General features: G+C 41.3%; 1 protein-coding gene across 2 annotated transcripts in view; it reads left to right on the top strand.

Annotated features, from left to right (window-relative positions):
* Positions 1-2,186, top strand: part of NAA16 (N-alpha-acetyltransferase 16, NatA auxiliary subunit) — a 76,771-nt gene extending 74,585 nt beyond the window's left edge. For both annotated transcript variants that reach the window (XM_050890843.1, XM_050890852.1), the window contains 2 exons: positions 29-126; positions 402-2,186. In XM_050890843.1, the coding sequence (XP_050746800.1) occupies positions 29-126; positions 402-602 (299 nt within the window). In that variant the 3' untranslated portion in view covers positions 603-2,186. The remainder of the gene's footprint in view (positions 1-28; positions 127-401) is intronic.
* Positions 2,187-16,714: the final 14,528 nt, after the last annotated feature.

Below are 16,714 nucleotides of genomic sequence, written 5' to 3'. Positions count from 1 at the left end.
TAAATGTTGTGTTTTTTCTTGTGATAAGGTGCAAAGATGATGTATTTCCTGGACAAATCAAGACAAGAAAAAGCAATTGCTGTTGCTACTAGATTGGATAAAAACATGAGAGACAAAAATGTGAAGGTAAAAGATACAGCATTTAAAGCCAAAAAATGTGTGGGATCTTAAATAATGTATACTTAACTGCAGGATAATGTACATGCTTCATATATCATGATAAATTAATATTATTTGAAAGACCAAGGTTTCAAATTTTTTCCCCTAAGTAACTATAAGATATCTGAATACCAACAGAGAACCTGTGTTTGCTCAGATTAGTATTGTTTTAACAGTACATCCTTTTAGTAATAAAACAGGTTGTAAATCACATTTATTAACTGTTACTTTTGTTTCTTTAGACATTAACAAAGGTTTTTGAGGCACTGCTTGATGGCAGTTTTGGAAGCTGCCACACTCAATGTGAAGAATATCAAGCAGCATGTCATAAACTGTTTCCTTTTACGTCTGCCTTTATGCCCGCCACAAACGAGGACGATAGCAGCATTGCATCTGTGAATCATACAGCCATTAACCATGATTTGCTGTCTAATGAAATTTGAAGTAGTGTGCAAGCCCGTGTGTGTACCTACATGCACACATGTATACAAAACTCTGACTCTCATTACATGCTGGCTGGATACAGATCAGGGTTACTTTTCCAGGTTGTATTTTAATATCTTTAACAGGTATAAAACAAAATATTTGGATAGCTATATGAAATGGAGTATGCTATTAGTTATTTTTTCCTCCCAACAAAAACTGCCAATATTTATGTAAACATTATCCTTAATCAGCATTTTTCATGTTTATACTTGTACAGTTTTAAGTCTTTTAATAATCCATCAGCCCTCCCTCACAAAAAAATATGGATGTTAAAGACTGCTTTCACATAAGTGTTGTTACATATACAGATAAATGTGATCATATCTTGTTAATAAATTATCATTTGAGCGTTTTTAGCAGATCAAGACTGAAGTGCTGCTTGAATTGCCCTCTTCGTCTTTTACTGTTCTTTAGGGTTTTTTCTGGGTTGTTTTCTTTTTTTAATTTTATTTTTCTTTGGTCAGTTTGGTTTCTTTTGAAGCACAGTAACAATGAAAGCATTGGGGGTTTGCATGTTTTTGTCAGGTGTGTGTCTTATATGGAACCAGTGTTGATGGATATGAAGATTAGGTTTGTGTTTAAAAAAAAAAATAAACAAAAAACCCAAAACCCACACTAAGGCTTTTTGAAAACTATTCTGTCTACCTTGTGTTCCATAGCTATTGTTTCCTTAAGTTTATGGTCAGTTTAACGTTGTTAAGTTCAAGTATCCTGAAGCAATTCCCTGAGAAAACGTAATGAATTTGATACTGTTGTTTGTCCTTTGTTCCATCTTCCCTTTCCTCTTCTTCCTTCTGGTTTCTCCCCATCTGTTCACCTATTGACACTTAAGTTGAAAAAGCTGCTCCAATTTTGGGCAAAAGCAGAAGGTACAGTAATGGGGAATACAGTTCTTCTCTACATGATAAAAATTCACTGGTAAGTTTACTGTATCACCTCCATTAAAAGTCTTAGTTGTCCACTTACAGCCGATACTCCAGTACTTCTCATGCCTAAATACTATTGCTTTAGCTGCTGCAAAGCAAATAGTAGGTGAGGAGTATGTTTTACATTTTAAAACTATTTAGGGAGCACAAAGAGGCTGACTACAAATCGTAATGAACCTTTTTCTTACTTTGTATTCTGGTGCATTAACTATTAAATATACAACACATCAAAATGGAAGTCTGACTCTAATATACCTATTTAAAGCATAGTATTGCTGGACAAAATGGCTACATATGACAGCTTTACGTTCTATAAGAACTGCTATCAAAACATAACTATACTGTGGCTTGTACAGAAAATCCATTTTCTGGAAACTGTAATGGAATCATTCAATCTTGGTTTGTTTTTATTTCACTGCAATGTAAATAATTTCAGTAATATTAACTAGACCCTCAAAGGCAAATACGAGTTCATGAAGAGGGGATTTTATTAAGACAAATAAACTGTTCTAATTAAAATTCTCCTTTGTGTGTCATCTGTTTAGATTCAAAATTGTTGAATGGAAAACTCACTGTAAAATACTGCCAACATATGTTATGATGTAATAAATTATTTTGTACACACTTGCCTTTGGTTTGGAATTTTTGCATATTTATGGACATCAAACTTCAGTCCATCACATTCATTAGCTTTTTTCCATTCAGTTGCAGCATCCACTGGTTTAACGTGAACTCTGCAAGTAGTTAAGAAAAAAAAGTCACTATTTAGCACATTGAGACCTGTATCTCTCTCTATATAGTAACATACTACCCTGAGAAATATGGCAAGATGTTTTTCTCTTACGTATTCACCATGTGCCATTTGCTGTGGAACAACTTGCTCAAAGATGTCTCAAGCAGGGAGAGGAAGTTGACCATAATGGGATTGTTCTGGCTTAGCAGTACCCTATAGAAACACTTCTATCAGCCTGCATAAGGTGAAGACGTGAAGTGGTACAGCAGTCTTCTGTCTTTTGTAGTGATGACACATTGCTAGAGATTTAATTCAGGCCTTCAAAAGAAGGCTGCGGCACTATAGATAAGACTGCTAATCCACTCCTCTGGTATCTGTTTAGCTTGACACTTCAAATCAGACTTGAGCAAAAATACCTGGGGTATCTTTTTGGCGGTTTATTCCTTGAGAAAGTAGATGAATGGTTTTGAGTTCTAGACTAAAAATTGTAGGAACTCTTTTGAGAATTCTGAAAATATAAAAATTGAGTCTTCTGTCACCTAGTGTATGGTTTGGTTTTCTCTTAGAACTGCTGGAGGCATAAGCTGCTGAGTTTTTTCTTCAGGGCTGTCATCGCAGGTGTGAACTGCTTGGGATAATACATGCGTGGCAATCCTGTAGACCATCGCAAACAGCGAATAGGGTAGTATGGAAAGGATAACAAAAATAATGGAGACCAGATGTTGAGGAAAGGTGTTTTTCTTTAAATTATTCTGAAAAGATTTGGTGTCTTTTCAGTAACTTGAATTAGAAAAGGCATCAAACTTAACAGGCCTGTTAAGTCATCCCAGAGGAGATGTGCTATAATATATAAATGCTAACAGTGTTTACACGTCATAGAATCAGTGCTTCACATTTCAATGTTTAAACTTTATATCAGCTGGCCTAGCTCTACTCTTTCTTTCATACTGTCTTTTTCATTCTTGTTTTCTTCATCACTTTCTTGCCTCTTTCCTCTGCAGTTTGTAATCTCAAAAATAATTTAATCCACTTTGATAGTCAGTTATAGTCATTCTTGTTCCACTCTCCCATCCCTTAGCTTCTTTCCTCCTCTAGCAAATGTGACATCCCAGGAGGTAGCTTCTCTTCTCTTATGAGTCCGTTGGCATCAGAATAACTACTTGGCTGCATCAAGAATTTCTGGGCAATCCAGATCAAGTCAGCTTGTGGGGGTGGCTGAGGTTGAAGAGCCTCACATCACCTTTACCCCAGCCCAGTCACACCCTATACCTGATCTCAGGTCACAAATCTGAGACTGGCCATCTTCTCTCAAATGAGGCTAGCCGAAAATATCCTAGGCTGAGACTAGGATGTTTCCTATTTTCAGCACCACCTATTCCGTTGACCCACAGGGAGGTGGAAGGAGTGACCGATTTATGCTACAGATCTCCTTTCTTCTGTAACTCTGGCCTGGCCTCAATTAATGCATAAAGAGCAAGGCAGCGATTTCATCAGGCCCTAAGTAAGTTGCTTTAAGATGCTTCTGTGGCCACCCACAAGCAGACCTGTGTCAATGAAGCTACTGACATACAGCATATTTCAGTTGGAGACAGTCTTTGTGGTAAGGACTGGTGGAGTTTTGTTTGATGGTAGCAGTGGTTCTGCTAAGAAAATTTGACTAGCGCAGGAAGTTAAGCCGTGATCATCTACAAGTAGAGCCATAGCTAAGTGCTGGAAACTCGTTCCTGATTCAAACCTGAAAAGTCGAAGAATTGCTAAAGACCAAAACAAATTCCAGGTCTTGTAATGTGCTTGAGAATTTTTACCCTGTTCTTTTAACAATAAGAAAGAAGCCTTTGACTAATCAAGGAAGTAATACTGTTTGGCAGGTTAGCACTTCTATATAGGCCAGATTTAATAAACAAGAAACATTTTTTTTTAATCAATATATCACCACACTTTTTAATCAGTTGTTTTTATCAATACCATATTCAAATGCTTCACAATCTTGTGATGCATTCTCATAACCTCCTTCAAATTAAATCTTTGTTGCAGATGGGCATGGCGTGATATGTGCCCTAACAACCTGCAGGTACCTTAAGATGGGATTTGCTCTCCAGGCAGAAGGAAAACCTGCAGATGTAGCAGCAGTCTAGCAAAAGGCTGCCTGCAGGATGCCGGACCTTGCTTATCTCAACGTGCCTGGCTGTATTAGATAGTTCAGGGCATCGTTTAGTGAAGCGTTAATTCAGCTTGCTGAACTGACAAACATTTCATTTTATTTTTTTGACTGGTCTGATTTCTGGTGGCTAATGAAATTAATTCATCAGACGATCCCCAGAACTAGTGCAGAGGAAGCAGCGGCAGAAGGAGCAGGCTGAGACAGGCTGGCTCATCCTCAGTTGCAATGCAAGCATGCCGCTGGGTAGCGTATGTGCTAGCAGATTGAACTATGAGCCATCACGGCTCATGACTTACCCACACTGACTAGCTGGGTATCAAAAATGCTGTACCTCCTTTGGCGCAAGAACCTGCCTATATGGCTGGGCATCTCAGTGCTGATCTGCTGTGGCTCTGCCCTTCCTCAAGGCCTGTGAAATGGCTTTAGGAGGAGCTGAAAATGACGGTGGTAGCAGCAGTGCTGCTTAAGTATATAACTAACTCCACTGGAGTATGTACACAACAGAGGCATGGGCACAGTTCTGACTTGAACTTGGGTTGGGTGTGTTTGCTGCTGTCCACAGCAGATGTTCTGCAGCCTTTGCACTCATATAGCGCCTATATGATTACATTAAGTATTCTGCTATGGTGCATGTATGTAGGTTGGTTAGGGTTCATTTGCTCGTTACCAGTCTTAGCCAAACCTTCAAAGTGCCTTATATAGCCTGGATGTGAAACTATTGATGCATTAATTTTGATTGCCGTAAATTACAGTAAATAAGTTTACTTACCTGTCTTGTTTGTGGATTTTTGAAAACATTTTGTTTTGAGCTGTTTTATTGTGGGTTTCTTTTATAAATCCCTATTGCTTATCCCTGCACCAACCAAATAATTGTGTTGACAACATAAACGTCATGAGAACTCATTGACCCAGCATCCAGTCTTGCGTAGGGTCCTGCAGTACTACTGCCATCTCACACGAGTACGACCTCTTCCCTTCTCTCGATCCCACAGGTGGGCAGCCAGGCATACCCCAAGGCTGACAAACTTCTCATCATAGGGAATAAGCCTGTTCCAAAAGCCCAGGCCCTAATGGAAAATCCTGTACCTGATATGCGTATGGATAACAAAAGTTTAGTCCAGAATTAGCAAAGATGGTGGAAGGGGCAGTTTCTTGCATCTCTTCAGCCCTAGCACCTCCGGACTTCCCAAATAACGAGTCCCTCAGGTAGGAAGAGGTTGAGCTTTAAGTGTGACAAAAGATTCAGACATAATGTTTTCATATGTGAATGCACTTGCCATTTATTGTTTCAAGAGCATCATATGTACGTTCGGCATTTGCTTTTCACGTCTGAAACTGCAGGTGTCAGTGAAAAGTGGTCAGTTCATGGTTTTTCCACTAGAGGGAAGTCTTGCATCCAGAATATTTTCATAGTAACGAAAGGCTGCAGTCTTGTTTATTTTGAGGTGTTCTCTGGTTTTGTAGTAAGCATAGGAAAATGTCTATCTTCTTTTTTCTTTCAGGCAGTGGAGAGAGGTCATCGGTGTTTTGTATGTGCTTAAATGGGTGAATTGGACTCGTATTTGTATAACCCAGCTGTCTGTAGGCATTGATTTGGGAATCTGAAGTTGAGAGTGTAGTTGCTTGGGCTTATTTCATACTAGCTGAGAAGAGAGACCCTGGGAAAGGATACCTGAGCCCACAGATGATCACATTGGCCTTTTGGGAGATCCTGTGTCATATGCAGAAAGCATCGGTCAACCCAGTTCCTGCCTTACTCTTCTCACGCTGTTGAAGAGGGGCAGAATGTATTGGCTTTAAAGATTAGCCTTCGCTCCAGTTAATTTATCATGGACTAAATATGCTGTCTGTTCACCCTCAGACTTTGCTGCTTAAACATATTTCAGGTCTAGACAGAGTATTTGAGAACGTGCTGTTAATGCTTAAGAGGAGGTTTGGGTTTTGAGAGGTTCCTAGAGGTATTTTAGGTATGCAGTGAGGCGGGAGAAGGAAATACATGGTATTTCCAGGATTGATTTCATATGATAAATGGTCAAACTTAAAGCAAACCAGGAAGCGAGGACCAGAGCAGGAGCTGTCTTCCTGTTCCCCGTGCAGAGTGCCTAGCACAGAGCGGTCCTAGTTCAAGACAGGTTTATACCACAAGTAATAAACTGTCATAAAACCTATCTATAAATGTAAGCAAACTATACCTGCTTGAGGCCTGGCTCTGGAAATAGTGGTGCAAAAGATATCCAGGGATCCACAAAAGGCATCAAGCACTAAAGGAGTCTGTTAACTGTCACTGGAGGTGTTTAATCAAATTTTAGCTAATCCACGCACTTGATTATATTTGAAATGAGTTCAGAGAATACCTGAAGTTAGAGGAGCTTCTATTAATAACATTCCCTGCACGTCTAAATGTCTTTCTAGGGAAATTGAAACCAATGGACTGAAGCAGTTAGATCTGCCATGGATAAATTTATTACTTTGGGATCCATAGGAGAGACCGTGATTCATTTGCTCAGGGGTTAGAGTGCTAATTCAGGTGGTGAGGACATGTACTGGTGGTTAGCTCGGGCATTGCAGAGCATCCAGATGTGAACTGGTATAGAAATGTCAGCAGGAATCCTGCTGTTACTGCGCTGTTCAGGACTACATCACTCAGCTGCGTGATTTGTGAACGCTGAAGCATCCGCAAGGTGCTTCTCCAGGACACAGAGACAACGAAAAACAAACAGGCCTGTAGTGAAATCAGTAGGTGTAAATCTTCTCTTTGGGAGCCTACAGCTTCACTAGAGACTTTCTTTTTTAGTGAGTAGGGAATTCTTCAAAAATCAAAAGGTTGGACAACTCTGCTGTCAGGAAACCCTTATATTCAATTCAATGCCATGGGCGCCTCAGGATGCCAAAGATCTAAAACCAGTTACTGCAATACTGAGATCTGCAAGGCTGATACCCTTTTTGCTTCTGATGTGCCACCTAGACTGTAACACGTGCTGAAAGATGTAGATTCACAGGATTTCTTGAGCTTATCTGACAATTTGTTGCTAAAAACGTTTTGTCTTGTCCCTGCTGTACTTCTCCTCCGGCCTCTCTCCCTGCTTCAGGCTCTGGCACTTGCTGTTTGCTTCTGTGAACAGATTCAAATCAACAGCTTAGCAGGAACATAATCCGGCAAATGTAGGTTGGTTATCTACCAATTATATGTAGACAGACAGTGAAAAGACTGCGATGTCTAATCAAATATTTGAGGAGCAGCCCACATATAGTTGTATCAGGCTATGAATATTTTGTTCATGGCCTTCCATTCATGGAAGGTACAAATTCCTCTCAATTGCATCCCAACATAGGAAGTATGCTTTTGTGGAAGAAACTGTGCTCCTTCTGGGTTTGCTCAAGCAGAGCCTGGCTATGCCTGGTTCTTCCTAACATGTTTCATGGACAATCTCACAATGCTGGCCATCTCTGAGGAGCAGAAGGGGGTGCGCATTGGGGAAATGGCAGCAACAAATAACTGATCAAAAAGTTGCCTCTGCATTTGGCTGTTTACTATTAGGCAACCTCTCATCGGCATTGCCCATCTTGACAGAAGCCCTGGCCTTCCTGAGGAATGAGGACCACAGTGGCTGGTGGCCACGCTGGCCTGACCAGGTACATGACCTACCATGACACAAATGGGCTGCAGAGATCTGACTACCTTTTTTCTCCAAAAACATAAGCTATTTCTATCTCTGCTGACCACCTCTTTTCCTCTGTTGTCTCCTCCTACTTGCTGAGGGCTTGTAAACTTGCTCTAATAACAAATTCATGTCTGTGTCAAGTGCTAAGCCCGGCACAATGCCATGTAAGTATTAAGTTGGTGTGTGCTCTTTGAGGTGTGCTTTCAGGAAGACTCATGGCCTAAGTAACCCTGGATACAATGGCATAATACACGTCTTGTTCAATACCATGGCAGGATAAACCTGGATGTGCAGAGCTGGGTTTTTAACTGTCTACAGTGGCAAAGCCTGTGTTTTTCAGTGGTATTTTATGTTCAGTTATTTTTTTCAACTGCTGTCCTCTTGTGTAAATGCTCTGACTCTAGTTTTGTATGCAAGTCCTCTGCCATAGAAATACGACTAGTAAATCAGTGCTGCGCAGTATGGAGTGGGCAATTCTGAAAGCCTGTTATTTATGAAATAAAAGTTGGAAATAGAAAATGAGCATATGGAAGAAGTTGCTGTCACAGATCCTCCCTCAGGCTGGGAGAATTAGAGCATGGTTTACTTAACTTTCATTTGTGAAGAAGGCAGGATGCTGCTATGCCTTGTCACAAAAATTATTCGAGGCTGAGAAAAATGGAAAAAAACCCAGCGCTTTCAATAATTATTCTTAAATTGAAATGGAGTTGTCTCAGTCAGAGGAAAGAGCGGGATGCAGTACGCGGCCACTGACTGTAATACTGATTCTTTTCTTCCCATCTACACAACCCCCTGTGCACTCGTAACAAGAGAGGCTCCAATGGACTAAAGCATGGTTATTTCCCAACCATAAATATGCAAATCCCCATCCCTTAAAGGAGGGTGATTTACTGGCTAACCAAAGCTCAAGGATTACTGCTTTTGTTCCACGTTTGTATGGTGACTGACTCAATGGGGTCCCGGTCCATGATTGGCACTACTGCAACACAAATAAATGAAGAGCTCCACTTCTGTTCTAACATACGCAACCACATGCCTTCAGCAAACAAGCGGTCTTGGCTTCTCCTTTTGCATCCTATTGCCGTAAAGCCAACAGAGCATGGGAGGGAGAGTAAGACTTGATCTTTTCAGCCTGCTTCGGTAGCTTGCTTCAGTAGGGTGGATGGGAATGACATCCTGCACGCCCTGCCATTCCTGACTTCCCCTATTCTTGTGGCTGTACTGGTCTGAGTTACCTTGAGATTGGTGCAATACAAGAGAAAGATGCTTCTAGAACATGGAAAAACCAAAGCATTGGTTTAGTCACACAAGAGCAAGTAAAACAGACAAAATGGAAACCCATGTACATTTTTAAAAAGAAAAAAAACCACCACAAAGCCCAGAGGATATTCAGTGTTCCCAGGAAAATCTAATAAGAATTCTTCTTGGGCAAGGAATATTTTTCTTTCTTTGGATGTGGTTAGTATCTTTTTTGCCAGGTATTTTGGCCACAAGTGTATTTTATTATCATTGTAATTATTAATTATATCAATTTAGAATCTATATTTCTTGGCCAGGTTTCAGGCTCTGGAAACACACAGTCCCCAAACAATGTTGGTTATGAAGTACAAGATGACTGAGCCAAACAGGCTACGTGTATGTGACTGTGTGAAATATCACAATAGAAACAGTACAAAATGTGTAATTTTTAGTCAGAGCAAATAGCACTGATGTAAAATACATCTGCCTGAAAATTTCACTGCCTTTTATTTTACTTATGGAGGAGATGAATTAGGAGAGATGTCTTATTATTTTAATACATAAGAGCTCTCTTATATGTTTCACTTTACAAGACTTAAAATTTGTTTCCAACGTGGTTTGTGTGTCAGATATTTTTCACGAAATACAAGCCTCTTAAGCCTTAAATTCCCATTTGTTTCTTGTATGTAATCACCCACTGTTGAGTCAACGTTCCTTCTCCTCTTGACAAAATTACCATTTTTTTGAAGTAGCACAGTACCCAGCCGTTCTTAACTCCTCAATTTATCAACAATTCAGAGCAAAGCAGGTGGAAAACAACTACTGTTTCTCATTTGCATTTGAAATGGTACAAGTTTCTTGATGCAGTGGTAGTCATGAAAGGTTTTGAAGCAAAACTAGCAGAAAAGTAAAGAACTCAGCTTCTCCAGTTTATGATCCAGCACATTAATTTACACCAACCCCGCTATGGTGGCAGTAGCATCAGGTAGAGGTAGAAACAGTGGTTTGCCCTGAGCTAGAGCCCACAACCTAATGACACAGAAAATAAAGTTGTTACATTGCATTCATATGTATGTTTTTTCCATTTTTTTTCACATTACCCTTTTAAACTGATATTTACTGCTACTGGACTCTCTTGGATGACTTCTGCTGGGGGAGAACTTAATGGAAGAAGAACAAACTCTTTCCTTCACTCAGTCTTGTGCAGAGTCTCGTGTACAATCTGCCCATGAGGAGAATACATGCACAGCCTTGTTTTCCTGAAAAGAGTCAAAATGAGGCAATTTCTTCACTTCCAGTTGCCACACAGCACTCCAGCCGAGAGGCTCTCTTCCCCCTCCTGGCTTACTGCCATGGTCCCTTTGCTTACATTTCTCTTGCTGTCTTCTTGGCTTTTTGACCACATCTCCCTGCTTGTTCTCTGGTTGCTCCTTTGCACTGCAGGGAAAAAACTACCAGACAACATCCATCTCCATTAAGATCCAGAAACACTAGTACAGCTTTCAAGCAGCGTTTTGGTTGGTTTCTCCTACATCTGAAGTGATCTCACTCTAAAAATGAGCTGCTTATGTCTCTCCACTGCCACTATAGCATTATCTATGGATATCTATTGTCAGAGGAGGGCGACCAAGATGGTGAGGGGTCTCGAGGGCAAGACTTACAAGGAGTGGCTGAGGTCACTTGGCTTGTTCAGCTTGGAGAAGAGAAGGCTGAGGGATGACCTCATCGCAGTCTACAACTTCCTCAAGGGGGGCAGCAGAGGTGGGGGTGCTGATCTCCTCTCTCTGGTGACCAGTGATAGGACACAAGGGAATGGAATGAAGCTGTGCCAGGGGAAGTTCAGATTGGACATTAGGAAAAGGTTCTTCACTGAGAGGGTGGTCGGTCACTGGAACAGGCACCCCAGGGAAGTGGTAATGGCACCAAGCCTGTCAGAGTTCAATGAGCGTCTGGACGACGCTCTTAGTCATATGGTTTAGTTTTAGGTAGTCCTGCAAGGAGCAGGGAGTTGGACTTGATGATCCTTATGGGTCCCTTCCAACTTGAGATATTCTATGATTCTGTGATCTACTGCCTATCTACTTTATGGTCAGTGCATGCTCTGTGCAGTTGGATTTTGAGGATTTTCTGATGGACATGAACTTTTGCTGTGACTTTTAGTGAACTCAAGATTGAAGGTTCCCCAAAACCTGGCTGTAATATATATTACAGCCCAATATCTCAGGTTTGATTTTATAATGCACTCCATTTAGTTTGCTTTGCTCCTAGACATTCTGTTCTCAGGATATCGACAATGTTTTGTACTAGCAAAACAAGCATAGGCATCATTGGAAAAACCTGGTGACCAATGAGGAAAAGAAGAAAAAGACTTGTCACACAGCTTGATATTAGAAGTGTTTCTGCAAATGTAACCAGGAATTAGGCTGTCAGCGGTTGTCTCTTTTGACCCAAACAGCTAAAATTTAGCTTAAGTTACACCAATGTGAAGAAGAAATTGAGGTCGTGCTAGGTACCTCCAGCAGTTCTATACCAAGAACATGCAGAGGGTACTTTCCTGAGTACCAAAGAATCAAACAAGCAAAGACCATCTCCACGTTTTCAGGTCCAAGCCTTTGGTTGGGACCTGTATGTCTCCTGTAGAGTTGGAATACATTTGGGCTGGTCTTCCAGTTAAGTTTCCTCTGAAAAAGAAGTCAGCTTGTGCACAAGAAAAATGCTTAGAAACAGAAACCACCAGAAGGCAGCTGGAGACAATAGTAGGTCTGCATCGAAATTACTATTGCCCCAAGTCAGATTGATAATATGAACATACCTTTCATTAAGTGACACTATTCCTTTCATCTTCTCTCAAAAAAGCATAAAACAGAATCTGATTGTGTTATTTTGAAACTTCCTTATCTCTGATTTACTCACTACCATCTCTCTCCTTATGAGCTCCTCTCCCTTTCCCATGCAATGCTCAGCCAAAGTCCCTTGACCCAGAACTTTCAAATGCTTGAGTGGTTTTGCATATCTCTTTGCTGTGGACAGAAGCTCACACTAAACTGTCCCTTCCAATTATGTCAATATAGATTACAATTACACCTATCAGTTTCAATGACTTTTAATCCAGCTGCAACAATAGTGATTACATCTAAACTGCCATAAACATGTTTCAGAGTAAATAACTTATTTAAATATATCCATTCAAAACTCCAAGAGCTTCTGCCTCATGTTACTGAAAGACAGAGGAAGAGAAAACTGCACGGGCTGTATTGTGTTCACGTTTAGGAGGTTAATTTGACAAGCAGAAAATTTATAAGTGTAACGCGTCAGAGAAAGTGAGTTTAGGTTTTGGCAGAATTCAGCAGGAAGATGTATGCTTTGCTCGCGAGGCCACAGTCATGGGTGGCAGTGAGCTGGTCCGTGAGTTTGCATCCACTGCGCGTCAATCAGAGGGAGGGAGAGAACCAAAAGGAATTGCATCAGTTTGTAGTAAGTCCAGGTTCAGGTTTAAGGTCTACAGAAAAGGCTGGGAGAAGAGGTAGGAAAGTCCTGTGAAAGATCTCTGGCAAAAGATTCTTTTTTGGCAGTTTTTCAAGATTAATTATATTGCTGTAAGTCACTCACTCTTCCCACAGGTCTCGTGGATTGAGCTACAGGTCACAGGCTTGTATTTAGCCTGGCTGGCAGCAAATGCAGGTTGTTACGCCTCTGATGGTAGTTAGGTAGCCTATATAAAATGCATGGCTCATCTCAGCCAAGTTTTAATTAGCCAGCTGTCCTCATTACAGAACAAGTTTAGCAATTCACTCACATAGGCAATTCCACTTGCAGCGTGAAGGATAAAACAGACTGGAGTGTTAACCACTGTCTCACCCTTCAAAAGAGCATCCTGAGGGCAGGGTTGCAATGCACTGATCAGGGAGACAAGTTATGCTGATGATATTTGGTCTATTCCTGCTCTGTGGCTCAAGCAGTTGGGTTTCCCCATGTGTCAGTCTGGCTGGCACCTGGGCTTTTTCATGTGGCAGTTTTCATTTTTCTCCTCCATAGCTGTCTGAATTTTGGGTTCCCTTGCTTTCCTTCAGCTAGAAGTTTGGTGATGATAGGCTTCTGTTTGTCATTCCCAGGTTTTAAATGAAGTATCTACTTTAACCACTTGGTACAGTTACTTTTGTAAAGAATTATTATTTTCACAGACTGAAATATATTAGAAGACTCATGGAAATTATATGTTCAAAACTCCAGGCTGCTTCCATGGGCAGAGATCTGTCACTGGCTTTTGTCGAGCACCAATATCAGTGAGAAGACGGGCTTAGGTTTCACAAAACATCTGCTTTTAACGGTAGGAACATGGTGCTTACTCAACAGGATTGATATTTTGGGGTACTCTTGATCTTTGAAGTGGTGAAAAGAAATGCTTGATTAGACCAGAACTTTTCAGCCATTTCTGACTTGCAAATTCCCCCCTTCTGCAGCTCCAGTTTCTGCATATGTGCATATGGGGCTGCATATGTACTGTGAATTTTAACCTACTTCCAGTAAATTTGCCTTTCTTTTTTTTCCTGTCTTACATGAATGCCTCAGAAGTTGTTCATGGATCTGTAGGCTTCTCTGGGTCATGGTTTGAAAACCACTAGATTAGTCAACCTGCAGTCCCAATGCCTGTGCAAACCAGTCCTAGGATTCTCTTCGGTGTAGCAACACAAGGTTTTGTGTCCCAAATTACAACGTTTCACTTAGAAAACTAGTACCTTGTGAGCCTTGCAACTTGGCTGTATCAGAGTACCTGCTAATGTTTTAAATGTCTTTCCCTGAAGCATATTTACAGGCAGGATTTGTTGATTTGAATAGCTATGTGGCTCACAAGCTTGTGAGGTTAAAAATGCAGTAGGAAATGTCCTGGTTTCAGCTGGGACAGAGTTAATTTTCTTCTTAGTAGCTGTTACAGTGCTGTGTTTTGGATTTAGTGTGAGAATGATGTTGATAACACTCTGATGTTTTAGTTGTTGCTAAGTAGCACTTATCTTCAGCCAAGGACTTTCCAGTTTCCCGTGCTCTGCCAGTAAGCAGGTGTGCAAGAAGCTGGGAGGCAGCAGAGCCGGGGCAGCTGACTTGAACTAGCCAAAGGGGTATTCCATACCATGGAACGTCATGCCCAGTATATAAACTGGGGGGAGTTGGCCGGGCGGCGCGGATCGCGGCTCGGGAACTAACTGGGCATCGGTCAACGAGTGGTGAGCAATTGCATTGTGCACCACTTGCTTTGTATAGTTTAATTCTTTTAGTATTGCTATTGTCATATTATTATTATTATCATTATCATTGTTTTTCATTCCTTTCTGTCCTATTAAACTGTCTTTATCTCAACTCACGAGTTTTTTTTCCTGATTCTCTCCCCCATCCCAGGGGTGGGGGGGCAGTGAGCGAGCGGCTGCGTGGTGCTTAGCTGCCGGCGGGGGTTAAACCACGACAGGAAACCACTGTAAACATTGCATCACCAGCTGAGGAGGATCTGGAGACACTGTGTCGAATGGTCAAGAAGAAATTCGCTTTAAATACACCTTGGACGGCTGCCTAGAAGATGGGAGGGATTCAGTAGCTGAGGTTTACATTACAAGTTGTGTTGGATGTTTCTAGCGATAAACACAAGCAGCCAGGCGCGTCAGTCTGCAGTGTTTCAGGGCACTGCGCTTCAAGGTGGCTTCTTTTTGCCAGATGCGGGCTGCTCCTGTTGGCATCAGTGGCAAAAAATGCATCTAGTTCAGCAGCAGCATGTTGGGGCCCTTCAAGAATATTTATGGAGGTGCATGGCTATATGGTCTATGACATAGAACTGATAGGCATAAAAGTCAGTCTTCATTTCCTCATGTATAAGGTAATGGTTTATCGGAAGATTAAAATTCACCAGCTGAATCTCAGATGCGTTCAGAGGAAGCACAGGCTGCTTAGGAGAAAACATGAGTATTTACTGGAAGAAATGTTGAGAGACTTGTCTATGGAGCAGTAAACATGACCAAGGATTTTTAAGCCCAGGTTTTCTTAAGGAAAGAAGATTCCCAAACACATGGCTCTAAAGAAGGGAAGTTTATGGAATCATTTCTTCAGCGTGCCTAGAAATTATTCTGAAAATGGTAAATTTGAATGACAAATAAAAATTTAAAGAGAAGGCCAGGGATGAACTCTTGTATCACTACAGGGAAGCAGTTGTTCTCTTCCCCTACCCATGTCCCCATCCGCTCTCTCCTTTTATCAGCTCTGGAGCTCACCTACCTGAGCTGAGCCCATTCAACTCAGTCTAACAGAAAATTATTCACTTTCTCGCTGGATTAGCTTTCTGCTGTTCTAATGTGTTGAATTGGCTCAGCAGAAGATGAGACAAACCCGCTACAAAAGACGTGCAGAAGGTCTAAGGCCAGGAGTACAAGAAGGAAGAAGTAGGATAGGTCCTTCCCCGTTTTGTGGCAGCAAGGCCCCTGAACAACTCAAGCTTCGTTGTACAGCTTCACCCCCCTACACGCGTGCTCTTTCTTCGCAACATGACCTACGACCCCATCCCAGACAGCTGTGAGATTGCTTGACCATCATTAGCAGAAATAATAGGAAGGGCACAGGAGGACTTCTAGCCTTTGGTTATTTTGCCTGTATTCCTCACAAATATTCCTCACAAATGGATATATTCCAGCCTGATCGAAAACATTTTTTGCCTCTAAGTCATGTGTTGCTATACAAACAAGCGTGGAACCAAATAATCAGTGCTTGATGGGGATGTGTGCGGACAGTAGGGTTGATCATATGTGTAGGTGCTTGGGCAAAAGAGAATTGACATCAGCTGCGGGGCCAGGCCCTTGTCTTTTGGGGCTGTGAGTTCTACCTAGTCACGTACTCGACGGTTCTCCTTTCTGCCTTGTGTCTGTTGTCGTTCATCCTGCTCATGCTCTTGACGTCATGCCCTCGTTATCTCCTTGTTCCCTACTTTTTAACCTCGCTTTCCATCTGTGTCACTACTGTCTTCAAAAAGGATTGTTTGTAGCCACTTCTATTAGCAGAAAGAAAAACAGAGGAAGACCACAAGAAAGGAGGAAGCCGCAGAATAAATAACAATTGAACTTCACCATGAGAACTTCTTTTGATCCACTGCAAAAATAAATAAATGCCTTCATATCAGTCGGTAAGGAGAGGTGAACAAATCTGTTAGATACAGATGGTTTATTGTCTAGAATATTGTTTTTCTCATTTTATGACTTGCAGGAGCAATGACAACATGTCTGAAAATGTTGAGAAGTTTCAGAGAGATTTTTTTTCTTCCCTTTCCCTGTCCTTGACTCATCTGTTTTAATTCTAGATATTCTCATCAACACACAAA

The sequence above is a fragment of the Gymnogyps californianus genome, chromosome 1 (assembly GCF_018139145.2).
Source record: "Gymnogyps californianus isolate 813 chromosome 1, ASM1813914v2, whole genome shotgun sequence".
In the NCBI taxonomy this organism is placed as follows: domain Eukaryota; kingdom Metazoa; phylum Chordata; class Aves; order Accipitriformes; family Cathartidae; genus Gymnogyps; species Gymnogyps californianus.
Note: the sequence above shows the minus strand (reverse complement) of the source record. Positions and strands in the feature narration are given on the sequence as shown.